At 46.2% G+C, this 25,847-nt stretch overlaps 2 protein-coding genes across 3 annotated transcripts; one reads left to right on the forward strand and one right to left on the reverse strand.

Moving 5' to 3' along the window:
* Positions 1-636: 636 nt before the first annotated feature.
* Positions 637-12,379, forward strand: ATP1B4 (ATPase Na+/K+ transporting family member beta 4). The gene is made up of 8 exons (XM_068204833.1): positions 637-760; positions 3,382-3,544; positions 6,215-6,343; positions 7,170-7,274; positions 7,520-7,716; positions 8,377-8,433; positions 9,096-9,191; positions 9,689-12,379. Exons 1-8 carry the CDS (start codon positions 698-700, stop codon positions 9,848-9,850), a joined length of 972 nt encoding a protein of 323 aa, XP_068060934.1. The 5' UTR covers positions 637-697; the 3' UTR covers positions 9,851-12,379.
* A 1,435-nt stretch (positions 12,380-13,814) lies between these two features.
* LAMP2 (lysosomal associated membrane protein 2) lies at positions 13,815-25,827 on the reverse strand. 2 transcript variants are annotated; one of them, XM_068204830.1, is made up of 9 exons: positions 25,647-25,827; positions 24,472-24,590; positions 23,748-23,961; positions 22,960-23,121; positions 22,079-22,296; positions 21,439-21,558; positions 21,087-21,165; positions 20,126-20,293; positions 13,815-14,258 (listed from the first exon to the last, which is right to left on the reverse strand). In XM_068204830.1, exons 1-9 carry the CDS (start codon positions 25,810-25,812, stop codon positions 14,116-14,118), a joined length of 1,389 nt encoding a protein of 462 aa, XP_068060931.1. In that variant the 5' UTR covers positions 25,813-25,827; the 3' UTR covers positions 13,815-14,115. The 2 variants fall into 2 exon arrangements, with proteins under 2 accessions (XP_068060931.1, XP_068060933.1); XM_068204832.1 differs by lacking the exon at positions 13,815-14,258 and adding an exon at positions 16,491-18,925 and having other exon boundaries at positions 25,647-25,818.
* Between the last annotated feature and the right edge of the window lie 20 nt (positions 25,828-25,847).

Consider the following 25,847-nt stretch of genomic DNA (forward strand, 5'->3'; position numbering starts at 1 on the left):
GAGCCTGCCCAGCCTCGGCCTGCAGAGTGGCACGGCAAGGCGTGCCTCTGGATTTTGTCTGAGAGGCTGTGGGCAGCTCTTAAACCTGGGGCGAGTAAACCGGTGCTGTGAATTCCTGTCTGCTCTCGGGGATAAATATAGACCCGCCTGCCCCTCTCCCTACCCCTTTCACCGTAGAAGAGATTTCGCAATTTAACCCTGGCTCCGCTGTGACTGACAAGCACACATTGACCGACACTTCTTGCCATCGGAAACCCCAGCGATTTGTTAATGTTTATTCACAGCTACACGGTCTCCTGGGGGAAGAGCCTGGCTTCCCCATGTAGGGCGTTGGCTGGCAGAGATGGGAGCTCAAATATGAGGCAGGATGCAGTGAGGGTGCTGCAAAGGGCACCAGATGCCAGAGGACTCAAGATAGGATCCTGCTGCGTTGAGCTTACCCCCGTTAGGAAAGCAAGATATTTTTTGATCCACTCCTGAACAGCAAGGTTCTGCAGGGTAGGGACGGAAAGCAGCCTTGCTCCCCACAGTCTCGGCATAGCTGCTGGTTTAGGGGGTGCGGTAGGGCCGGCGAGCAGTGCTGGGGAGGGGGCTCTGTCTGTCTGTGAGTCTCTGAGAGCCAGCACGACACGGCACATACACGGCAGCCAGTCCTGCTGCGATAACACTCACATTTTTTTGTGTTTCCCACCCAAGAATGGCCAGGAACACCAGCACCAGTGGCATGGAGGGCCAGCTCAGGAGCCCCAGCCAGAAGGTGGTGAGTATTTTGGGGGCTACTAGCCTCATTTCACAAGGTGAGGTGGAAGCTGCTGCAAGGACCTGCTTTGTGGCTGATAGGTTTATAACTACTTTGCTTTAAGGAATGCTGCTTTGTCTCTTAGGCAAAGCACTTTGTATGGGAGGGGGGGAAAGGGCAGTGGCAGGTCTGGCCAGTGGTGCTGGGTGGTGAGGGGGACTAGAAGGGTCAGGAACACCTGGGCAGGGTGGGCCTCTGTATACCTGGATTTCAGCAGGAGGAATCCAACACTGGGAGCCTACCTGGTCTGAGGTGAGAATGGGGAAAAGCTCCTAGCCTCCCCCAGGACTCCCACAACAGTCAGCATGGAATGATTTTGCCAGAGATGAACCCCAGATTTGCTTCCCAAGCTGTCACAGCAGGCAGTGACTCAGGGCTGTCCAGTGTCCCAACACACCCTGCTGTGGTTCTGCCTTCTCCCTGCCCCACTGCACTCCTGTCCCAGCTCCTGCCACTCCTTCTGCCCCTTGTCCAGGTGCAAGGGACTATTCCAAGACCATCTCTGTCCTGGGCTGCAAAGATAAAAGATAAACCACCTGTGCTTCATTCCAGACTTGACCTAGCTCCCTAGCTGAGAGACATCTGCCAGGGACCTGGTACTGGCATCATCCCATCCTGCCCAGCTGCCCCACAGAGACCCACGGGGTGAACTTGGGGCTTCCTCAGCCTCCCTGGGCTGCCATGGAGCCCTCGTGGCCTTTCCCAGCCAGCAGGACGGGACCCTTCGCTAAGTGAAGGGTCACAGAGCATAGAGTCAGGAGAGCTGGAAACTTCTCCCCTTGCAAAAGCCTCCTTCAGTTCCCAGGGTGAGGTCCCATGACAGGGGAAGCTGTCCCCATATCCTTCCACAGCTCTAAGCATTGGCAGCAACTTCTGAGTGCGGGCTCTTGCTGCCTCCAGTAGAAGTCTGTGTGAGGTTCAAAGGGCTTTCCCCAGTGCAGCACTAAGCACCAGAGTGGAGTTCACCTGGGCAGTGTCCCCTACTCTGGCAGTCCGAGGAAACGTTTCCAAAACATCTCCTGGTAGCTCTTTTATTTAATAGGGATAGTGGGAAGAACACCTCCTCTTCCCCCTCTTCGTCGGTCTCTTGTTCCTTGTGAGTGTCCTGGCAAGGTACAGCCCCCACACCTCCTGTCCCACGTCCTGCTGGTGACTCGTGCTGGGGCTGCTGCTTCCCGGCTCCAAAATCTGCTGCTCTCGTCAGCGCTGTACCCTGTGTACCCTGCTCTCAGGCCAGGCAGGAGCTGGCTCAGGCCGGGCTCCAGCCTGGGGTGTGGGACCTGTGCCAGACGCGGTCTCGGCCGCGCAGGCAGCCGGGGGCATTTTGTGGCAGCAGCGCTCTGACCCAGCGGCGCTCGCAGAGAGCCCCAGCGGGGCCTTCCTCAGAGCCCGTCCGGCCAGGGATGGTTCACTGCCCCCGCTCTGCCCGGGCTCCCCAGGGGACACGTTCAGGCTCTGGAGGCAGTGTTCTCCCCCCCGTTCTCACTGGGTTGCAGTATTTGTGTGTCTGAGCAGAGTTCGATTTCTCGTCCCCAGTTCAAAGGAGTTTCCAAGCAAGGCTTTCGCCAAGCTGTCGGCCGCGTCCCGGCTCGCCCGGGGCAGCCCACGGCTTGCAAACATCTTCTCCGTGGGTCCTGGCTCCGGGAGGGCCCGTGGCCGGCAGGTTTCCCTGAGACACGCCGGGGCGGTCCCTGCAGCTGCCGCGGGCCCGTGGCCGAGCGGGCGCAGCCGCCCCGGGAGCCGCCGCTGGTCCCGGCGAGCGCGGCTCTGACCCGCCCGGGGCGGCTGAGCCCCGCAGCAGCGTTTGCACTGAAGTGCCGGAGGAGACGAAGCCACCCAGGTGACAGCACCGCCCTTCTCCCCGGCGCTGCCTGGCCCAGCCCTGCCCCGAGCTGAAAGCAAGGTCAGCACCTTCTCCCACCAGCCCGCTTTTGGAGACCTGCCCGGACCCAAGGGGAATTCAGGACGGCTTCCGTGTCTCAAGTTGCTCTTGTCCAGGCACAGGACTTGTGTTCCTGTGTTCTGGACAAACAAGCTTTCACCCCTTAGGCAAAATACAAACTCTCGCAGCCTGGGGAGATGCTTTTCCCTGGAACTCGGTGTAATTAAAAAAGTAACAACACAGGGATTTCTTCAAAGACTGAATACTTGCTCACACGCCAAGGAAAACAAGCTGGTTGGTCTCTTAAATACTGCTGCCTGCTATCATCTGTGGCAACACAGAGAATGTGCACTTGAACTCAGAGATGTTGCAGAAGTGTGGGAACAGTCCCAGCCTTCCCAGATCACAGGTTTTCTCTGGTCATGTTCATGCAGGTGGAAAAAGATGGGTTTCTGTAAATGCCAGCACAAGGAGACAGTACCCAGTGTGACAGCAGTGACGTACATGTAATGGAAAAATGGATGCTGGGCTCTAAGTGATCTTAAGTTGGAACAGCCAAAACTGCCTCTCTTTAACTCAAGAGTGATGATGGGAAAATGGAAATTTGAAACATTTCCAGATATTAAGTGCTTTTGCATTTATTTTTGGCCAATGAGAAGTTCAGCTTGCCTGTGGGGGTTGTGTTCTGCAACTCTTCCAGGAAAATAAGCATGAGGAGAAGGTCCAGGATCCTGACAGAGAGAAGGACGAGCCTAAGGCAAACATGGGGAGCAAAACCTGGGCAGACCTGGCTGGGGAGATGAAGATATTCTTGTGGAACCCGGAGGAGAGAACATGCTTGGGGAGAACAGCCAAGAGCTGGGGTAGGTTCTTGCTCAAGCCCCACTTTTGGGGGTTGTTGTCTTTTCTGCTTCACAAGAGATTCACTTGCCTGTGAATGTCCTTGATAGCTTGGACTGACCACCCCTGCCCATTTCTTTAGTGTTAATGTTTCTAACTAGAGCAATAAATAACTAGTGAGGAGGACAAACAGAAAACCATGTAAAAGTTACCCTCGGTCTGGAGGTTAATGTTGAGGGAGAGTGTGAAAGCAAAGATTTCGGGCTGCCCAGACTGTGTCCCAGAAAGAAGTTTAGAGCCTGGGCAAGCGTGGGAGCTGCAGGTCATTCTGCTGCAGCTGTGCACCCCTGCTGCCACCAGCACTCCTGCCCCTGCCTGTGTAGGTCAGGGACCCCTGGGACAGTGGCTTTGGTGTCATCAGGTTGGTGGGGGAAGAGTGCCTGGGCTGTGGGCAGGTGTTTTGTGGAGGGTGCACACCATGGGGCAGAGCAGCCCTCCCTGCCTCAATGAGGCCTGGCTCCAGAAAGGGAAGGGAAGGGCTGGTCAGCACTGTCACCCCATGGCTTTCAGGAAGTGACCGGGTGCCCACAGCAGGACCCACAGTGCTCTCAGAGCCAGTGGACTGGGATGTGCCAGCTCTGATGGTTCTGAGTGCCCTGTCTGCTTTATCCACATCCATGTGCCTTTCAAAAATTATTTCTGAGTCTGGAGGTGCCCGGGTGGTTAAGAGCAGCCTGTGGGTTGAGTGCTGCTGCAGGCTTGGTCCAAAATCAAGGTGCCCCAAGCACATGGGGTGCCACCCATCTTTGCAGCTCTGTTCTGCCAGCATCCAGCCCCCTTGGCAGAGTGAAAATCCCAGCCTGATCCAGAGCCACCTGCACGTCCATCAGTGTAAGGCTGTGAACTACCAGGGGCTGCTGCTCGGTGTTTGCAGCCCTTGGCTGGCACTGGCAATGCACCACAAGCCCCACAGCCCTCCCATGCCCCTGCCGAGAGCTCTGCGTCTTCTGCAAAGCCTGTGTAGGCAGCTGGGAGGAACAAAGGAAGCTGCCCACCAGCACCAGAGGAGTCTGAAAACCTGCCAGGATGAGTCTGGGACAGACCTTGGCATTCATGTTTGCAGTCCTGTGCCCTTTGCTGGCCATAGAGGCAGACCAGTTTTGCTGCTTCTTTCCTGGATGGGAAGGCACAGACCAAAGTGTGGGAGCAGTAGGGCGAGTCCTTAGTGATGTAGGTTTGGTTTTCTGGAGGCTTCCCCAGGTCCTGAGAAGATCCTTGTGAGAGGATTTGCTCAGTGTGCTGTGGATGTGACCCTGGCAGGCTACTGCTGGCAGTGCTGGGGTGGGGGGCAGCATCCTCCTGTCCCCTGGGGTCACTGCTATGCTATGTGACACCCCTGTCCATGAACACACGTGCCCTTGGTGCACACACGTGTGCTCACATGTCTCTACGTGGGGGCAGGAGAAGCTACTACAAAAATCAAAATTTATTTTAAAGTGAGAGCATTTGGAGGAGGTGAGTGGAGCTGAACTTTCCCACTCTCAGCTCATGGGTGGGGAGGAGGGAATTTGCCCAACCTGGGGCTGCTGCCCTGTGCTGGCTCTAAAGGTGTCCCCTGAAATGGGGGCCTCAGGGGACTTGCACTCACCAAATGCAGGGAGACAACTGGCCACAAGGCCATCACTGGAGGCCCCAGCCCCTTGGAAAGGCTGCATCCCCCTCTCTCTGCTGGTGACAACACTCCCTGCTGCACTGCAGGAAACATAAAAATGGCAGCAGTAGTGGAAGATGTCCCAACAAGCACCAACTTGGTGCTCCAGCAGCAGCTCCAGCTCTGCCCGGCTGGGGCAGAGGCACCATCCAGCATCGCTCTGGCAGGGCTGGACATTGTCCCTTCTGTGCCACCAACACAGTGATGGTCCCATCTGCCCGGCTCAGCCCTCAGCAGGACACAGCCCCACAGCAGTTCCCAGCACGGTGGCCCTGGCAGAAGCACGGCAGGAGAGCACATCTGTGTTCCCAGGGCTCCCTCCAAGCTGCCGGAACGTTTCTCCTGGGAAATATTTGGGTTAGGGCTTCGCTTTGCTTTCTGAGCTGCTGGGTTTTATTCATAGGCTGTGACCTCTTGAGACATCCTCAGCCATCAGCCTGGTCCAGAGGAAAAACAAACCCATTCCCTGAATGTCTGGGCTATGAAACAGTGAGCGGTGCTGCAGCCCTGAGCGATGCTGCTTGCTCAGTCCCAGCACCAGGGTCCCTCCCGTGCAGGGGACAGGAATCAGGGCAGGAGCTGCCCCACAGCTCCATCAGGAGTTTGGCTGAAGCCACTGCGTACCTTTGCATGTTACCATGCCAGGAGTGGGTGGGAAGGGCAGGAGGGAATGTTGGGTCTGTCTGTTGGAGAGAGCTGAAGCAGGTGGACACACAGACCTGGTCCTGACACAGCTTTGGGAAGGGCCATGCAGCCAAAGGGATACAGAACCAAACAGCAGCTACCCCAGCACTGGAGCAGCTGAGTCCTGCACCCACAAACACCAGAGTCTGTGCAGGGCTGGGCTGCAAGCTCCCACCTCCACCACGGACTCAGAGCTGCAGAGGACGCCGTGCTGAGCACGTCTGTGCATCCCTGTGGGACACATCCCGCGGGATGTGCTCTGGTTGCCTTAACAGCGACATGCCTGTCTGTTTTGCAGGCTTGATCTTACTGTTTTACTTCATTTTCTACACGTGCCTGGCGGGAATGTTTGCCTTTTGCCTGTATGTGATGCTGCTCACGCTGAGCCCTTACACGCCCAGGTTCCGGGATCGTGTGTCTCCACCAGGTACGTACCCCAGCCAGATGGCACCTCTGCCCATCAGTGTCCCACCAAAATGGCATAGCTGGCACCTCAGGCAAAGCCCTGCTGGAGCTGTGCACTCCTACAGTCACCCAGCCCTCCCTAACACGGGGTGTTCTCACCTCAGGGCACTGGCAGAGCTGCAGGTTCTCTGCAGAGGAGCAGACACCTTAAAAAGCCCCATACGAAGCATTCACCCTGATGATACCAATAGTTATTCTCACTGTTTATTGGTATCATTATTCTCAAGGCAAAAGCCAAGTTTAGGTATTTCATAAGTGATGCTGATGCATTTCAGCTGCTGGCCCTTTATACCTCATGCCTTCAAAATAAAATGCAAATCAAGAGTTGCTTTTATGCATTATTATTTGGGGGAGTTCTGGCAAGAGAATGTTCAGAAAATCCTTTCCCTATGTCAGACACAGCATTTTCCCTGTGTTTTTGTGTTGGTGGGTAACAGAAGGGCCCCTTGCCCTGATCCTTTTCTGGAACCACCCACACAGCTGGCAACATGGGGGACCTGCAGCCACTCTGTGCAACCCCAAGCCCATCACTAACCCACAACACTACTGGAGCTCTTCATATCTCCCATGTTTTCTGGGATATTTTGACGTGTATGGTGGTCTCCAGGGGTGAAATGAAGGCGAGGGATCAGTAGGTTGAGGAGAGAGTTGATCTGTGAGCTGGTGCTGCCTCTCACGCCTGTGCCTGGCCCAAGCCCAGTCACAACGCACCAGCCCTGCAGCACACAGCCCAAGCCCATGGCTGCTCCACCTACATTTGCCTTACCAGGGTCTGTCTCCTTCTTCAGGAGTGATGATCAGACCATACTTGAATGGGTTCACCATTGCCTTCAATGTCTCCCAGCCCAACACATGGCAGCCCTACGTGGACAGCATGCACCATTTCCTAGCAGGTGAGCTCTTTGTCACCCTGGGAGCCACGGTGAGGTTGTTTTTATCCATGGATACATGCATGTGGTGCAGGGGTCTCCTCCTGGGCACCTCATGAGCCACGTCTGGAAAGGGAGGCTCACAAGGTCATGGGAGCTTTGCCTTTCCAGGTCTGACTTCCTAATGCCCTTGACATGTGGATGTTCTCTGAGAATTTGGGTCTGTGCAGGTCTCGGGGGATTTTAACAAGTCTCTTGGTCCTCACCAGCTTATGATGACAAAGTTCAGGAGGAGAAGAATATCGAGTGTGTCCCAGGCCAGTACTTCATCCAAGGCGGGAATGACAGTGAGGAGAAGAAGGCCTGCCAGTTCAAGCGCTCGCTGCTGCAGAACTGCTCTGGCATCGAGGACCCAACGTTTGGCTACTCCAAAGGCCAGCCCTGCATCCTGCTGAAGATGAACCGGGTACAGAGAAAGCTGCTTGTTTTAATTCCTTCCTTTGGGGCATCCCATTGTGATGAAGACCACACAGGGACAGAAACTCCTTCACTTCTCAGGCCCAGAGAAAAAAGGGACTAGAATTCCTAATCCTACAGGCCATATCTGCTAGAAAACATTAAAAAAAAACCCCAAAAAACCAAAACAACTCTATAAAACTTGCTCCATTTGATTTGCTGAGGCCTTAGTGCTTGGAGGGTTTTCTGCCAGACCCTTCTTCATGAGGAACTGAGCTTCAGGGGAGCACCCCAGACCTCAGATGCATTACAATGGCAGTTTTCTTGGAATTTAGTTTGATTGAAGTCTAACAGCATGGTGGTTCAGTGCTCACTGGTAGGAAAATAAGCATGGGGATGGTGTGAACTGTGTGGGGAAGAGGCTGTGTTACTCCAGGGGGTCTGGACCCTCTCTGTGTTCTCTGCTCTGTCCCTGCTCTCAGGCAGCAATCTGGCACTCAGCCATGGGCAGGTTGCACAGTGTGGGGTGGCAGACCCTGCTGCAGGGACACACAGCTCCTGTCCTGAGCAATGTGACTGGCACCCAGAAAGGTTTAAGCTCTGGAGAAGGGAGGCAGCACGTGTTTGGCACTGCATTTCATACAAGCATGGATGTTTTTCACTGTTGCAGATCATAGGCTACCGCCCTGGCGCCGGGGTCCCCGTGAGCGTGGACTGCAAAGTGCAGGTACTGCTCTCCTCTGTGCCCGGCAGCGTGGTGGGGACAAGGCCTAACATCTCCTCCTGATGGACCACAGCACAGTTTGTCCTCATTTTAGCCCCAGACACTCACAGGACTCAGTGCTGCCCATGTGTCTGGGCAATTGGAGGTCAATCTGCTGAGAGTGGCAGAGGTCACCAGTCTCCTGCTTCCCCAGTTGCTCCTGCAGCCTCACGGGCACCACCATGCTCAGCCCCTGGGGCAGCGGGTGGGCCTGGGTGCCAGGTCCCAGCCGGAGCCTGGAGCTCAGTGGGAAGATGTAGGAACCCCTCACACTCATCTCCAGCTGCTCTGCAGCATCCTCAGTCCTGGGGACACCCTGCAAGCCAACAGCAATGGGGTGAAGGAAGGGCTCCCACTGCCCAGGCAGCTGCTGGATCACACTTAGAGAGCAAAGGCGCAGCAGGGAATCAACAGGCAGCAAACTGCAACCCTGCCCATGCCTCCATAGCTCCACTCTCCCCTGGCTGGAAGCAGGGCAGTGACTGTGCTCACAGCAAACACAGCACAGCCGAGCTCAGCCAGGGGCTGGCAAGGGACATTTGCTCTGAGACAAGCTCTGAGGGAAGCTGTATTTTGTGTCCCATGTCCTGTGTGTGTGTGTGCCTCTGTTTTTTTTCTGATCACAGAAAGGCAATGAGAGTCACCTCAGGTCAGTGGACTTCTACCCTGGGAACGGGACGTTTGACCTCATGTATTATCCCTACTACGGCAAGTTCACCCACGTGAGTGAGGGTCTGGCATCACTGTTAAGCTTCCTTGGGAATGGGAGGGCAGGAGCTGCTGCACAGGGTCCAGATGTGCTGTCAGGCTATTTTGGGCAGATGTGGGTAGGACAGAGGCCACGGGCACTGGGATTACAGAGCTCTATTTCTGTGTCTGACAAACTGTGTGAGTGTGTAACTGTGTGTGTGAGTGTGTGTGAGTGGGTGTGAGTGAGTGTGAGTGGGTGTGGTTTTTAGGACAGCAGAAAGCATTTGTGAGTCCCATGGTCTGGTGTTGTTCTGGGCAATGACCCCAGGAGGCAAAGTGTTGTGATCCCATCTTGCTAAGGCACAGACACAGAAAGTCTCAGCATGCTGAGGGACCCTGATGGACATCAGGCAGGCACTCTCAGATGCCTGGAGCCATGAACAATTTACAAATTATTCTCCTAAACATAAAAGCCCTGCTTGCTTTTCTGCTCCCTCAGAAATTACACTTAAATCTCCCTTCTTTCCAGGTCAACTACACCTCCCCATTGGTGGCTATGCACTTTACAGATGTGCAGAAGGATTACTTGGTCCCCATCCAATGCAGTCTGAATGGGAAAGGAATTATCAACGACCTGAACAGCGACCGCTTCCTGGGCCGAATCATCTTCACACTCAGCATTGGGAAGTAGCCCCTGCCAACACCAGGCACTTAGGTTAAGTCAGTCAGAGGCTTCTTCCTTTTTAAAGCATCAAGCCAGCAATTTTTTCTGCTAGGAAAAACAGGCACATAGAGATTATTGTTAATTTATTTTTGTTCGTAGTTAGGAAACCAATGAGATACAATGGAGTGTGGATCCACATTTTTCATCTTCTGGTGTAAATCATTATTAGTAAAAAATAGAAGTTTTCCCCTGGGGAGAGAACCTGCAAAAGATTTCACTTCTGATTGAAAAAGAAAACCCTCTGATATCCAAATACTATTTTCACAAGGTCTTTTATGAGTGATCCCTGTGGAATGCATCTTTCCTGGCTTTAAATTTTATTTTTTAGCATAGTTTTATGTGCATTTCTCAGGCAAAAGCTAAAAAGGAGGTAGTTTATTAGCACTATTCTTGTTAAAATAATAACCAGCAAAAATTCTGGATTATTTCTGCAATAACTGAGTGGAAAAGTGAAAATGGCAGCTCTCAAAATGCTTTCTAGGATCTCCAGCCCCAGAAGCATCTTGACTGCACATTTTACACAGCTTGTTTATCACACCAAAGGTGTTGAGCAAGGGCCACAGAAAATCTTTTGCCCTTGAACCCTTCCAGCTGTTCCTTTCTAAAGTGGGAAGATTAATGCATTTCTCCCTCCCTCCTCCTCACTCCAGTACTTCTCTCTGCCCCAGAAACCCTCAGCCAGTCTCTTGGACAGGGATGAGTGAGAGGAGCTCTTCTCTCCTGTCACGGTTCTCAGGTTGGCAGTGCCTCCTGATCAGGCACAGAAGTGCCCGAAGATTTCAGACCTGTTCTTCCCTGCTCCAGGAGGTCACAGCTGTAATGCTGCAGCAAAATGCAGGAAAATGCTCAGCCCTTTCACAGTTAAGGGGTCAGTGTTGGGGTGAGTGAAGGCATCACAGTTTATCACCCTCAAATCTGATGAAACACAGGGTGTGCTGCCCTGAGCAGCCCGAGCCTCCCTGGGATGTGACAGACCAGCTGCACTTTGCTTGCTGGGAGCTACAAAACACAGCAGGACAGGACACCTTGGGATAAAGTACTACTTGGAAATCACACTTACTAAAATTACTGCCTGAACAGGGGCATTATGGTATGTTTGTCCTACATCCACAGCCAAGGAACTTCATCTGCTGTCATTTCCTGATCTATATCAGTCTCTAAGAAGTGATTTTTTCTATTTAAAATAAAGTGACTACAGTAAAATTAACTCTATGGTGGCATTCTTGAAACACCGGTGTTAAGAGATGCAGTTTGTGCTGTCAGTTAGGGACTGAATTTCCAAGCAGCATGTAACAACATCCTGGAATTCTGAGCACTTGATAAACTTCCCCAGGCCAAAGAATTCAGTACAGTAAGACTCACTCTTCACCAAGCATCACAACCAACCATCTGGCAAAAAGTATTTATTAAGAACTATTAAATACCTGAACCAGAGGTAGTTTAGGAACTAATTCTGCTCAGTTGTCATTATCTGGATGGCACTGATAGAATCAGGGCTACATAGTCATTCTGCCTGCACAAATTATCTGTAAGGGCATCTTCTGACCAACAGAAACTGGCTTCTGCCAAGGAGGATGCTGCTGGGGGAGTGGCTCTTCTTTTGACATCAGAAATAAGTTAAACCCAGAAGCAGTTCTCTGTCTGCCAATTGCTTTAGCTCTTTAAAGCATTCGTATTTGTGAGGTCTTGAAAGGAAACCAAACTCATTGCATCTCATGCTATCAAATTAAGAGCCTTCACACTAGCAACAAGATAAAACTTTGATATCCATTCCCTATCTGTCTGTTGGAAGGATTCTGATGGAAGATGAGGTCCTTTAGCAGACGCTGGACCCATGCTTTGACCAAAACAACACAAAAATCAACTGATTTGGATGTAAATGTGTGAATAGCTTAGAAGCAAAAGCTTCTGTTTCCCACAAACATCCAGATCCAAGCAGATTGACAATCCCTCTGGAAAAGCTCTCAGAAATGGCATTTATGTCTACTTACACTGAAACAAAGCTTTATAAACTTTATTTTCCATACACATATTTTGCTGTCAGCATATTTGTACAGTCATTTTAAGATCTGGAAAATTGTACACACCACTCTTCATGCTGCAACAACCTTAAAGTGTCGGATCAATTTTTGACTTCTGTTGAAGCTCAAAATAATACTTTTTGTGTCTATACAATATATATATATACATGTATGTGTTTGCATCTAGGAAATGACCACATTTCACTAAGATAGCCTAGCAAAAGTGATATTAAATACTTCAGTCTGCAATCTCAGCATGAAAACATAGCTGTGATCCATCTGCTGGCAACAGAGAAGCACCACACTGACAAGTGGGTGTACTCATAAAATGCCACCTGAAATAATTCCATTTAACACTGGCAGGGAAATCAAGTATTGCAAGAGCAAAGGTACAGTACAAGAGACCAAGACAACCAAACCTAAAGCATACAGTCCAACTCAGCAGCATTGAATTGCATTCCTAAAGAAAGAAAAAGGACTTGGTCCAAGAGCCCATTTGTACTATGGAATCACTTTTGTCAGAATCAGGTAGAGTGTATCTTTGGTCACTGTGAGGACAAGAATAATTGAATGTACAGGTCTTCCTCAACCATCAAAACTAACTCTTTGGAAAACTCCCTTCCCTGAATACACAGCTATTGTGAGCTGCTTAAACATCAGTGTTGACTGTCACCTTTGTGTATGTGAATTACTGAAGGTGTTTTCCCCACAACATGGATACAGGGTCGATGCACAAAGAGATTAAATATTGAAGCAGCTTTAGTAAACACTTGCTGCAGAGGACAAAACTTTGTGTGCCCTCAGGGTTTATTGGCTGCAAAAGGCTTTTGCCAAGATGGACCAAAAAGGTTTGAAGAAGAGCAAAAGGCTTCTTTCATTCCATTAACAGGAACCCAATAGGAATGAAGCAGAACACAACCACAAACTACTACATTTGATTTTGATTCAGTTTAGATATGGAACACAGAATTGCAAATGTATGGCACTAATAACAAAGAAAGCATCTTCAAACCGGTAAGATGCTCATTCCTTTGGAAGTCACTTTCTTCACTATACATATATTCATTTCTCCTTTATGATCAGCATTCCTCACACTAGACATTTTGTGCTCTTACACTGAGACAGCAATAATGAGGAAGTTAAAAGCAGATTAATTCTATCAGCCCTGAAAGGTTATATATCTCCACTTGCTTTCAGAGATCACAGCTTTTCAGTGATGCCCTATTAACCTAAGCAAGCTGTCCAAAAGAACTGCAGGAATCTCTGAGCAATCTGTGTTCTCTGTCAGTCTGACTGCTCTCAAGGTACTTTTGGTCCTCACATGGACCAACGCTGTGTAGTTTCTTTTATGCTCAGAATCAAAGCTGAGAGAAACTGCAACCAGTGAAATTCCAGCCTCCCACCCTCATTTTGCAGTTGAGCTCAGAACAAAAGGAAAAAATGCAGTTTAAAAAAAAAGCACAGGAGACATTTCCTTCAGCAGACTGTTGCCTTTTCTGAGTAGCCAAAGTTCTCCAGACCTGAACCTTATCTGGGCAAATTAGACACCAGGGTAGTGCAAAGCTATTCAACCTACATTAGCAGTCAGCTTCTCCATATGATGTTAAACAAATTAATTCACTAGAAGAATCAGATGTTCTTCTCATATTATGTAAGGGTATTAGTGAGATCAGGTACTACTTTTACATTCAGAAGGAACAGGAAATTCAGACTGATTCACAAGAACAGCCATATGCCAAGCTCCCAACAGAAGTCTGTTGAGAGCTGGGTATTCATTTTCCCACTGCATGTACAGTCCCTTTTGACACAGCATTCACACTTTAAAATTATAGTTTTAGCTGTAGCATTAACCAAGATAAGCTGTAGGCATCTATAAATTTTCTTGTACAAAAAGATTAAACGACAGAAAGTTTTGTAGATGTCTTCTTTACTAAAAATAATCACATTTCCCAGAGGGACACACCAACTCTGCTCAGTTCTCTGGTCCTCAGAACACTTACTTTCTCCAAAGTCATGCAGTAGCTTCTGCAACTCACCTGCAGACTCATGGCATGTTATTCTGTCATTAAGTGATTGTTATTCTGCCATGAAGTAATTTGAACTTTTTTAAATAAAGAAACCTTGAATTAATTTTTTTTTTAGAAGCAGACCAGGAAGTCTGGGAAAGGGAAAAGAACAGGGAAGGTGGGCAACAGAGATGGAATTAAGAGATTATACAGACTGATAGCCAGTACGACTTTTTCTTCTTCCAATGATGTAAGATATAAAGACAAGAATGATAAGGAATCCAAGCACCACGCCCACTGCGATGGGAATAAGAAAGTTCAGGTCAGAATCAGCAATGCATTCTTCAGCTGCAGAAAGAAGAAAAACAAAAAAAAGCAAGGGAGAATAAATTAGTAAGGGAAATCAAGCATTAGAACCAAAGAAAGCAAGGAGCAAACAGGCATTTCTGAGAAATTATATTGTATTAGATACAATAATACATGTAAAGTAAAATCAGTATTGAGTAAAGAATTGATGGAAAGATTGATTTCTTTAAACACATTTACTCCACACATCCCTTATATTGGTAATATACGTCTTCTGATTTGTACAATCAAGTTGTACATTTAATTTCAGCTTCCTCTAACACGCAGAGGACAGTTTAGAAATGTGAGGACAAACCAGCAGTCTGAGCATGCATTAGCTGATCACACCTCAAGAGTTAGTAGCAATAAATCAACAAAAACCCCACACTGGTGTAATACTGCCTTGTCCAGAGGTCTTCCCAACCCTCGAGTCACCAGCACTCCTCTGGGTTCTAGATATGAAGACATAAGGGACAACCCAAGTAACAAGCAGAAACTTACAGACCTACAAGACACAGCCAAGATAAATGTGCCTCTGGGCACTGCATGGAAAACACTGAAAGACTCTGTTGGGGTGGGTAACTTTATTTTCCATACAAAAGGGTTATTAGTTTCAGCTGAGAACTACACAGACCTCAGTGAAATCTACACCAGAGGGAAGAACAGAATAGACATCTATAACACTACAGTGGTTTTTAACATAGAGGTTGTAAAACGTGAGGAGCTCCTTGCTGGTAAAATCACTCATCAATGATTAGCAAACCACGCTGGGAACTGGTTTCAAACTCGGGGGCAGGGCTTGGCATCGTGAGCTGTTTGCAAGGAGAGCAGAGCTCCACCTGCCTGTGCCAGGAGAGGTTTGGTAAGGCAGGAGGCCGTGCCTGGGCTCTCCAGCACTGGAACAGTGCCTGACTCAGAGCCTGCGTTTCGTAAAGCAGCGCTCCTGGTGAAACTATTTTGTTTGAGTTCTTAATTAGGACAGAGCATCACACACAGGGTCAACGCTTCCTCAAACGTTGGCTGCTGTTTTTCACCGAATCAGCATTAATTATGGGAAATGTATTGTCTTGCTTTAGCATATGACAGTCCAGCACACACTTGCCGTGGCCCCTCCCTGAAATACTATACAAAGCCTTTGACTAAGAGCAAGGAGAACTACACGTGGAGGCTCAACAGCTGAAAATACTGAACACTCAGATTATCTGAAGGCACCTACTGCCAAGTAGAGCAACACTTGGAAGGAAAAAAAGAGGAAAGGAACTATACATCTTATACAGCTATTTCAAAATATTCTGACTGAGAAAATATTTAAACATCTTAAATATCATGCATTTGATATTTAGCCATCTTGTTCACTAAATACCAACATAGACAATTTGCTAGATGCTGGGTAATGGGACACTAAACACTAACACTAAATATGAATGGATGTGCTAAGGATGAAGGTGCCCAGCAGGCAGTGACAGAAATTCCCTGTCTTCTTCAAAGGAAGGAGATGGCTGCAGCACACATCACGCTATGGCACCGTTACAGGCAATTCCCAGGGTGATGAAGGGGTTAAGGTTTCATACCAGGAACATTCCATCCTTGCTGGCACACATCTATCCAGGTATGGCTACTGCACAGTGGTTAGAAGCTTCAGAGAGGTGTCTTCAAGTGCAGAATTGGTAACTACAGCCCAACACACAGCAGGGCTAGCAGGAACAGCTTTTTCGAATGACGTGGCTGAATGAGTCTCCATTCAAAAAAGTCAGAAATTTTGACCCAAAAATTTGGTTGGCACCAGTATAAAACCTGCCTTCCCTTTTAATTCCAATCATGAGATTCAACCAACAGCCCCAACGTTTGTGTTTTATTAACATGTGCTAAGGAAGAGAGAACACTGTGGTAAATTAAAAAAATTTAAAAAGCCAGCCAAACAAAAAACCAAAACAAGGAACAAATGAACAAACAAAATGCCCCTTCCAAAACCCAAATCCCATCATTCACTGGCTAGAAATACTTCTTTTGAGGACTACTAGCATGATATCTTTAACCTAAAATATCAGAAACCCTGACATTAGAATACAATACTTAGTAAACTGTGTATAAGGAACTAAACCAACCACACTCCATATGCAGTTATACACGTTAATATTCCACATCCACAGGTGTTAAATGCATCCACAATTTAAATGCTGTTTCCACAGACCAGAACAAAACCAGCTATGCAACAGAATCTCAGATACAGACTGGTTAGAGTTCACCTTACTCATTGAGTTTATTTTCTTTAAAAAAAGACAATACAAGACGTCTGTTTTCAAATCAGTTAAAAAATGTGAACAAGTTTCCTTAAGAAATAGAACAATCTTTATTTTTAGAGCACAGGTTAAACAGATTGACAGTTCCCTATGGAGTAATACATACAGGAAAACTAGTGGTTTTATGACAACAGGAAGTCAGGTGAAACTGATGTTTTTTGAACCAGTTACCTGCACATCAGCCTAGGAGTACTTAAACCTCTGAGCCAATATACTTACAGGTTTTTGCAACGGTATTTCTAGTGTTGATTTTAGGAAGCAGTTGGCATGAATCTTCTATTTTATGACTTGGAAACTGTGTTCAAAATTTTGCAAGGTCAGAAGAATAGTGTGGCGATTACTCCTTAACAGAGATGCACATTTAACTGGTGCTACTGAACATCACTCACAAAAAAAAAAAAAAAGCTAAAAAAATCTATATGAACTTTGCATTTGAGGATATATTAATATGAAAGTCATTAGATCCATTTTTTAAAATTAAAATGGTAAGTCTTGAAGCTTGTTTCATGATTAAACTTATAGCAGTTCCCCACTTTCATTAAAATGCATTTCAGTAACTGATGCAAAATTCAAGCTGTAGACTACAAGCTATAGTAAGCATTATCCACCCATACATGCTTCCTTGGCTAGTGTCAAGAGTAAACTGTCTTTACAAAAAAAAAAACAAACCAAACCAAACCATTACTGAAAGAAGTGTATTTTATGATCTGTATACAAACATGCCACAGACATCTCTACAACCCTAGAGAACACTAATAAAACACTAGAGCAGCTTTGATGCAGGCTAAACTCATTCTAAATGGGGAGACAATGTTATGTTCATTAAATAACTAGCTTAGGCAGCTCATGTTATGATATATGCAAAAAAGCCACAATTATCTAGAAGTCTAAAATAAAAGACTTCTTTTTTTTCCATGCAGTAAGAATATGCACAAGGAGCCCAGAGAAAAGTTGTGCATCAAGGGTTAATCTCTACAGAGCTGCAGTTTAAGAACAGTCCAGTTGCACTGCACTTTTTTTAACCTACTTATTCTTTTCATACAGCAAGGAAAAACAGGTGTTGTGGGTGCATCTCAGACTTGTTTGGCTTTTGCATTCTTAACATTAATAAATGCTACACTGCAAACAACCCAACACAAACGTTCAGCATTCAGAGTGCCAATGGCGGGCAGTTATAATGTGAACTTTGACTGGCAGAGAACCATTCAAGATGAAGATTTAAAAACAGCTCAAGCTGCAACAACAGATACTGGCTCATTAAATGAAAGCATCTTTAAACAAGGTCATTCAAAGCAACAAGACAGACCAGTTCTGTGCAGAGTATGGTATGAAGTTAAGTGCACTTTAAAGTTCTGGAATATTTAGAAAGGTTATTCCCTTTAAACTGATGCCAGAAAAAACAAAACAAAACAAAACAAAACAAACTTGCATTAATTTAGCAGAAGTCTGCCTTAGGTGAGTATTTTAGATGATTGCCAAGGTATAATAAAGAATTCAGTGCCTAACAGGTTTTTTTTTTTTTTTAAATCAGCTGGAAACGGCACTGAAGTCTTCCCATATATTCACCATTTGGCAAGTTACTCTTTTTGTTTGTACAGCCATGGTATAGGAATGATTCCTGAAATTACAGCAAGGCAGGAGTAAATTACTGAAATCCTAACAAAGGCAAGTAAGTTACTGCTGCCACTTCCAGAGATCACTTACTCACCAGCCCGAAGTTCAATCCTATGGAAAACAAAGTTGCTATTGGGCATTAGACAATCCTTGTTAAATACTATACAAGTCAACAGAGTGACTAATGCTGCCAGCTTAACCCACAATTACAACAACAACTAAGGAACGCAGAGGAGAGAAGCAAGTACAAATTCTATGCTATTCTGGGAGATGCCCAATGCACATCAGTTCAGAAAGTGTTATTGTTTCAGGCTAGTATTTGTTAAAAGCAGAAATAAATCCTAAATGCTTTAGGACTTTTGCAAGATAAAATCCTTAGCCTAGCAATTCATCCAAGATGTGACATCTTCAAAACAGCTATGAAACCCACATTGTCTTCTGAGGGCAGGAAAACAAAGTGTAATTCTGCTTCATCTGAGATAAACATTCTCCCTTTGTTTCTCAACTCCAATTAGCTGTGGCTAGTAATTACTCCTAAGTTTTGGGTCTTTTCTGGACTTCAGAACTTGCACTTGCTTTGTTTAGAGTGAAATCACAACAGGAATCACACTTAGATTCACAAAGTTTGATATCCAGCATAGCTTTTTCTTCTGCCAATTATGTAAGCAACCACTATAATGGCAATCAAGACAGCAAGTGCAGCACCAACTATAATTGGGATTAGAATGCTGTCATCATCCAGCGAACACTCCTGGGCTGTAGGTGAGAGAAAGGTTGCAATAAGGAATAAATAAAGACAGAATACTTGCCAAGTGTGGTATAAAAATCTGCTTTCCTTAATACGAAGGTGTTAAAAAAATCAAGTATTATTTAAACTAAAAGAGAAATAACTGCAGAGGTCTCATCAATACATTTAGCATATTTAAGCATTTAAATTAATTTAAACATTGATAACCTACAGCAAGTTAAAGGTGTACAAGTTTTCCTGTGCACAAGATCTGCATTAGGCAAGGGAGCAGCCATTTTTCTACATTCACAAACCAGGCTTATCTATTTCATACTTAAGGCAAGTCTGGTTGGTACTTTCACTCATTAAGGATAAAAAGTGACCTAGATTTGGTATCAAGAATCTATCCAAAACAAAGACATGTTACACAGATAAAATAACTATAATTAGAAGAAAGCTAGCTGCAACTTTAACTACAGAGTGAAATGGATCCCTAACCCTTTAGAAAGGCTAAACTGTTTACCCTACACACATCTGGAGTTATCTTATTTCTGTCTAAAACCAGAACTTTTCAATCTATATGTCTACAGATCAGTCTAGTCCCATAAGACTGTGCTGCAAGTATTAGCATTAAGCAAAAGACCAGTCTGCACTAAATATTAAGAGGTAATTTATGTCATTTCAGTTTTCTCCAGACAAGATCAAGATAATGCAGCAAACAAACATTTCAGAATCTCTTTTCTTCTGGATATTCAAGACTGCCTCTGAAGGAAGCCCTGACAGTTCATTCTTCCCCAACAGTCCTATTCCTCAGACTGACAGGTAAAAAGAAACAAAACACCTAACAGTACTCCCAAAGACCACTTCTGCAAAGGTTCTGTCAAATTTTCTTACATGTCTGAGCTACAAATGCTGTATATCAAGAGGCTGTCATGTAACTTCTAACCTATTCTGCACAGCAACGCTTAAGTCCCTTTTCAGTGTCTCCAGTTCATTCAAGTTTTGTGAAGAAGAACCACTCACTTAGCAGACATTTTTAAAGTGAGAACAAGGTCTTGCTTGAACTTGAATGTCACTCTCAGAACTTCTCTTTATTCCATGTATATCTAAACATGTTTTAAAAAATTGGAACAAGAGCTTCTGAGATAAAGTGCTTATACCTAGTGCTGGTGCTTTTTAGCAAGTAAGAATTTTGCAAGCATCACTAAAACCAAAAACCTAACTCTTACCTGTAGCAAACTTATTTGCCTCCACAAGGAATGGCTGAATCCATAGATTAAAAGTATGTACTTGAACATTTTCATTAATCTGAAGGGTTTGCTCTTTTCGGCACATGTAAGAGCTACCAAGGAAAGCATCCCACTTGCTTAAGTTGCTGTTGTCTGCACTTGTAATGACTAAACAAAGAAGGAAAAAAAAGAAAGAGAATTTGCATGTTCACTTAAAATGCAAGCCAGGTGCTAATACAATAAAGACTGAGTAGCTGAATCTAGAGGGGCCAACACTTCAACACTGATTAGTCAGAAAAACAAAGTAGTGCAAAGTGGGATTGATCAGCTTAACCAGAAATCAGAAACTGAAGTTATTACAGTACTTTGCAGTAATCTCTCTTTCATATGTACAAGACATCAGGCTTTCCTTATACCTCTGCTCGTCACAGTGCTGCAGAGTTGCAAGTGTTTTAGCTTTAATGCTCTTTAATTGCTGTAGGTATGACAAGCAATTAAAAAAAAAAAGAGAAAACATATGTTTGTTGGGAAAAAAGTATACTTTAGGTTTTGACGGACTGGCCTTTTTTAGTGAGAGTTAAGTACAAGTGGTTGGAGGATACAGCAGCATCTTCAAACAAAGAAGGCAACACCTGGTTTATGAAAAAAGCTTCAAATTTGGTACAATTGTATTTCACACCACAAAAAAATACATTACTGAAAAGAGTTATAAAGAAGCCCTCTTAATTTACAGTGATTCCATTAGCAAAAGTTTCAGGAATCATAGAGTGGTCCCACACTGCTGTTTAAAGTAACTCTTACAGCCATTTCTGCTTATTATTTTTGTTCATACCAACTTCTAGACATAGAGTAGAAGCTAACAGTAAGCATGAACAACACTGAAAAAAAAAAAAGCCAGAAGTATTTGATGCATACATTGAATAAAATATTACCCTTGTTTAAGGCAGATACTGTTTCTTACCAGAACCATTCAGACGGTTGAGCAGAGTAACATTCACCTCCCTGAGATAAAATTTTTGTACACTTGCACTTGTATTTTTCTGTTCAAGAAGAAAGAACCAAGTGTCAGTTTGCAATTCTGCATTTGTACCTTTGAGAACACATGCTTTACAAAAGCCAACACATTTACCAGTCTTACATTTTCTACAACTTTAACCCAGTTCTCCATTTGTCTTGAGGCACTCAGCTGGCCAGTTCCACTTCCCATATGGGAACAGCCCACCACCAGCAAGCAACAGGAGGATTTTACTATAAGTGATCACCATGCATGCTGTTAAATGATAAATTAGTTTAAAATAAAAAAAGTTACTTACAACAGCAAATGTGAAACCAATCAGTGTGCTATTTCCATCATTCAGTTTCAGAGTGGCTGTTGTGTTGCCACAGGCACCATCTGCAACAGTTGTCTTTGGATTGATGTTGATCAGAAGAGGCTGAAATACAGACAAAGAACATCAAAAGACATTCAGCTGCCTTTGGAATACATTGTCCCAGTCAGGAACAGTCTTGGGTTAGAAGAGCTTGTCTTAAATATGACAGCAGGAAGAGCTGAGCTTGGCTGCTATGGAACCAAGGCTGTTTGAGTTAAATTTACATGCTCGCAGTACTGAAACAAAAAAATTGCTAGAGAAGTGTTACTTTGTTTCCTAACACAAGAGGCTACCCTCTGAGGGGAAAGGCAACATCTGCAGGGAACAACAGCCATAATGGCTAAGAAAGTTCCAGACTTTTAATCCTGTTAGAAGTATTCCCAATGACAATTCTGTTGAATCCATGTAAGGTTTTTGAAGACACATATTATGCGACAAAACTATTCTGATGTCAGGGAGGTGCTACTTACAATACTTAGAAGCACTTCTGGACAGCCAGCAGTGTACAAAGCAATACTCTGCGTTCAGATTTCACAACAAATAATTACAGCAACTTTTACTCTTCAAAAGATAAAAGAAGCACCTTTTCTTGGGAAACATTCAGTTGCAGCCCCACAGTTGCCAAGAAACAAGTTTTATTTCCACTTTTAAGAGAATAATTTCCTGTGTCTGGATTCTCCACAGGTTTGGGAGCAGTTGTTGGAGCAGGAGACGAGGTAGTGGTAAATGCAGTAGTTACATTGGCAACAGTAGGTGGAACAGTAGGTGCAGAAGTAGGTGTATCAGCAGGACATCTAGACTCTGAAAAGACATTTTAATCACCATTTAATTACTGAAATTATATTGAAGTCTTATTACTCAGACAAAGTACTGCTGCCACTTATTCTCAGAAATCCTGTAACAGTCATTTTTAAATCCACACTCAGTACCACTTGCCTCTGACACACGGAAGCAAAACACACAAAGACAGTTAAATTGTTTTAAAAGTGTGACATGTACTTGCTGTACACCAAGTAAGTGACCCTATTAGGCTACATGCAGCAGGATGCTGTGCTAGTCTCTTTCCTGAGCTATGAGATGAGACAACAGGCTCTGGACTACTCAAATTCAACAGCAGAGGCCACCACTGGATGTGGAAGGCAGTCAGCTAAAACCCCTCAAACTCAAATGATTTACTCAGCAACAGCAGTTCTGAAGTGCTTATTCTTAATACCCCAAATACTGGAATACACACTTGGGAAGAATCCCACCTTGGCACACAAACAATCGACAGTACAGCACACTACTAAATCCGCTCTCCTAAGCCATTTTTCCAGGAACAAGGAAAGAAATACTGGAGGATATTTACATGGATATTATTAAACACAACACATCTTAGAATCGGTAGATTTTTTTATTATGGGACTTTGCTCCCTGCACTAAGGTGGAATACAAAAAAGCTCTTTCACAAACTGAAATGCTCACCTTTTTTACTGACTGTGCCATTCTGAACAAAAGCCTGCATAGTAACATTCCAGAAAATCTGCGTTGTATTTTCTGCTTCAATAACCAAGGAATTATGACACACGAAGACAGTATTCAGTTGAATTGGATGTGAAGGATCCTTCACAAGAACAGTAACTGGTCCTACAAATAAGCATAAATGTTTTAATGCCTTATGAACTACAGGAACTTAGAGGTAGTGTTATATTTTATATAATTTTGTAAGAAAAAGACTAAGCAATAATTAAGTTTAACAATTTTAAGCGCTCTTGAATGGTCTCCCTGTATGTGCTGACCTGAAGTGCTAAGTAATGTAGGAGTAACTAAGCTTACAGAGCTAGACAAGCCATTAGAAAGGTGAACTCTTTTACTTAAGTTTGTAAGGAGAAAATAATTCTATTATTAGTAGGCATTAGTACACAGACAGCCTAACACTGTATTGCTTGGCAAGGTAGAAGGTCAAGCAGTGCCCACTAAAATTAATCTTCTATGTGCCTGCTGTCTACCTCACTGATCAAAGCTGTTTATCCTTCCCCTTCTCTTCCACTTACAGGAATTACACATTCAGTGAAGCCATTTGGCCTGCATTGTTACCCAGGAGGCAGGTACAAGGAACAGCAGTTGGCAGCACGTGGTACAGAACTCATTACATTCACTACTAACTCCTGTATTCCTCCTTACTTCGAAGAAGCCAAGCCAGGTCAGGTACACAAGGTCTGACACTTCTGGCTGAGATTGCTTTGCAAGTCAGATTCTGCACTGAATGTTACCTTTTCTTTTAGCATCAGGAAATACAGCTGTGTCATTGGTGTTGTAGGTCAGTGTGATGAAGTCTCCCTGGTAAGTTTCATTGTTTTTTGTGATGTTAATGCTCCAAGAATGACCTTCTCCAAACTGCACTGCCACAAGGGCAGCTTGTGTGTCATTGCCACAGACGCTTCCATTGTGTGTCACACTCGATGACAAATTCAGGGTTGTGGTTTTCTAGAAGAAAAGGGGAATTTAAAATGCATTCACATGCAGCTCTTCCCCATGACAACATTATAAACTTGCTAGAGTTAGCTGAAACCTTGCACAAGATAAGTGAGATTATTTCAGTTTATTCTGGAAAATTATGATAAAGGCTCCTTGACACCTGCCTGAGAAAGGAGCTGCATCAGATTCAAGTACAAAAGTACAACTCCAACCTGGCTGTAAACCCTGATCATGCTGAGCTGCAATTACATTTACTGCTTGGGCTAAGAACATAACTACAATGATACTGGTTAGACGTGGTGAGTTTTGTGTACATCATTTAAGTAAGAGCAACAGGGTACTTTCAGTCATTTGTATGTCTGAGAACTTACTCTTTATTTTATAAGGACTATATAGGAATATTCTTCTCAACGGACTTAGTAAAAAAAAGTAAGAAATCCAACACCCTAGGTAAAAGAGCTTAGACTTTTATCCAGGTCAAAATCCAGTTCTCAACAAGAGTTACTCCCAAATACTTACATAATCACCATTGTTTGATTCATATGTTATCAAGAACCTCATCATCCAATCTGCATACAGGCATGTAGCATTAGAAGCATCCTTTATATCTACTTCAACTGCATAGGACTGGAAAAAACCTATAAGATATGATTATTAGCTATTAAGAAATTGCTTTTTCTTCATTTTCTAGAACCACTTAAGAGGACAGCTCATCACAAAGCAGTAAATTATGTCAGGACCATATTCAACTTACCAGAAAGTGAAAGAACAGCTAGATTTCTAAAAAATATCAAAAATAGGAAGCACACCACAAAACTGTCAAAGGTGGCAAACATCGAGAGAGTGTTTTGTAGTCTGTTTACCTGACACAAACTAATATTCTCAAAGTGTTGACTGCCCAAAACGGGACACTTTTAAAATTTGGCTGTACAGGGTGTTGGGCCATCTTGTCTAGACCGTGTCTTTGCCAAGAAAGGCTGGACCAGCCGATCCTTGAAGTCCCTTCCAACCTAGAATTCTGACTCTCTGAAATAAGCATCAGCTCTCTGGTGATACAGTGGGTAAACCAGAGGGCACGAACCCAGCACTTGAACAACGCGCTGCTTGTAGAGCAGCGTCTATTAATGTACGCGTTGTATCAGTGATTACGACGCAAGCTGACCCCTAAGAGATGGGATCGGCATGCCTTCACTGCGCTTGCACGATTTCCAGCTCCAGAGACACGGGTGTTAAATTCCCTCTGCGTTTCAAGAGAACTTTTCCCAGCAGTTGTGCTCCCGACGCGGGGACTCCCGGCCCGGACGCCGCCGTGCCCGGCCCCACGCCGAGAAGCGCTGACAGAACGGCCTGGCCTGGCCGGGCCGCGCGGGTGGGCCCGCGGTGGCGGCTGCCGGCCCACGGCCCTCGGCGGGAGCACCCCGAGGCTCCCGGCCTCGGCGGCGCCGCGCGGGGCCTCGGCCCCGCCGCTGTCCCCTCCCCTCCCGTGGGTGGCGGCGCGGGGGGGGCGGCGGCGGCGGCGCCTCCGCCCCGGGGCCGCCCCCTGAAGGCGCCGCGGGGCCGAAGCGGCTCCGGCACCCGCCCGGGACCCCCGGTGCCCGCGCGCCGCGCCACGGGGCGGGGAGCGGCACGAGCCCGCGGGGACACCGTCACCCACTCCACCCCCCTCCCCCGGGCCCCGGCGCTGCCCCGCTCACCAGAGACGCCGAGCAGCAGCAGCGGCAGGAGGAGGCGGCCGCAGGAGGAGGCGGCGGAGCGGCGCGGGCCCATGGCGGCGGTGCTGCTGCCGGCGGCGGCGGGGACACCGGGGCACGGCGAGCGGCCGGGGCGAGCGGGCGCGACAAAAACCTCGCTAGCGGTCATGTGAGGGGCGGGGCGGGGCCGCCCGCGCGCCGCCA

The sequence above is a fragment of the Anomalospiza imberbis genome, chromosome 14 (assembly GCF_031753505.1).
Source record: "Anomalospiza imberbis isolate Cuckoo-Finch-1a 21T00152 chromosome 14, ASM3175350v1, whole genome shotgun sequence".
Classification (NCBI taxonomy): domain Eukaryota; kingdom Metazoa; phylum Chordata; class Aves; order Passeriformes; family Viduidae; genus Anomalospiza; species Anomalospiza imberbis.

What these genes read in the sequence shown, in the direction of transcription:
- ATP1B4 (XM_068204833.1), top strand. Translation starts at nt 698, where the DNA reads ATGGCCAGGAACACCAGCACCAGTGGCATGGAGGGCCAGCTCAGGAGC. An exon ending in CATGCACCATTTCCTAGCAG is followed by an intron (nt 7,275 to 7,519) that starts GTGAGCTCTTTG and finishes GGTCCTCACCAG; the next exon opens with CTTATGATGACAAAGTTCAG. An exon ending in GCGTGGACTGCAAAGTGCAG is followed by an intron (nt 8,434 to 9,095) that starts GTACTGCTCTCC and finishes TTCTGATCACAG; the next exon opens with AAAGGCAATGAGAGTCACCT.
- LAMP2 (XM_068204830.1), bottom strand. Translation starts at nt 25,812, where the DNA reads ATGACCGCTAGCGAGGTTTTTGTCGCGCCCGCTCGCCCCGGCCGCTCG. An exon ending in GCTGCTGCTCGGCGTCTCTG is followed by an intron (nt 24,591 to 25,646) that starts GTGAGCGGGGCA and finishes CATATCTTATAG; the next exon opens with GTTTTTTCCAGTCCTATGCA. An exon ending in AATCAAACAATGGTGATTAT is followed by an intron (nt 23,962 to 24,471) that starts GTAAGTATTTGG and finishes CTTTTCTTCTAG; the next exon opens with AAAACCACAACCCTGAATTT.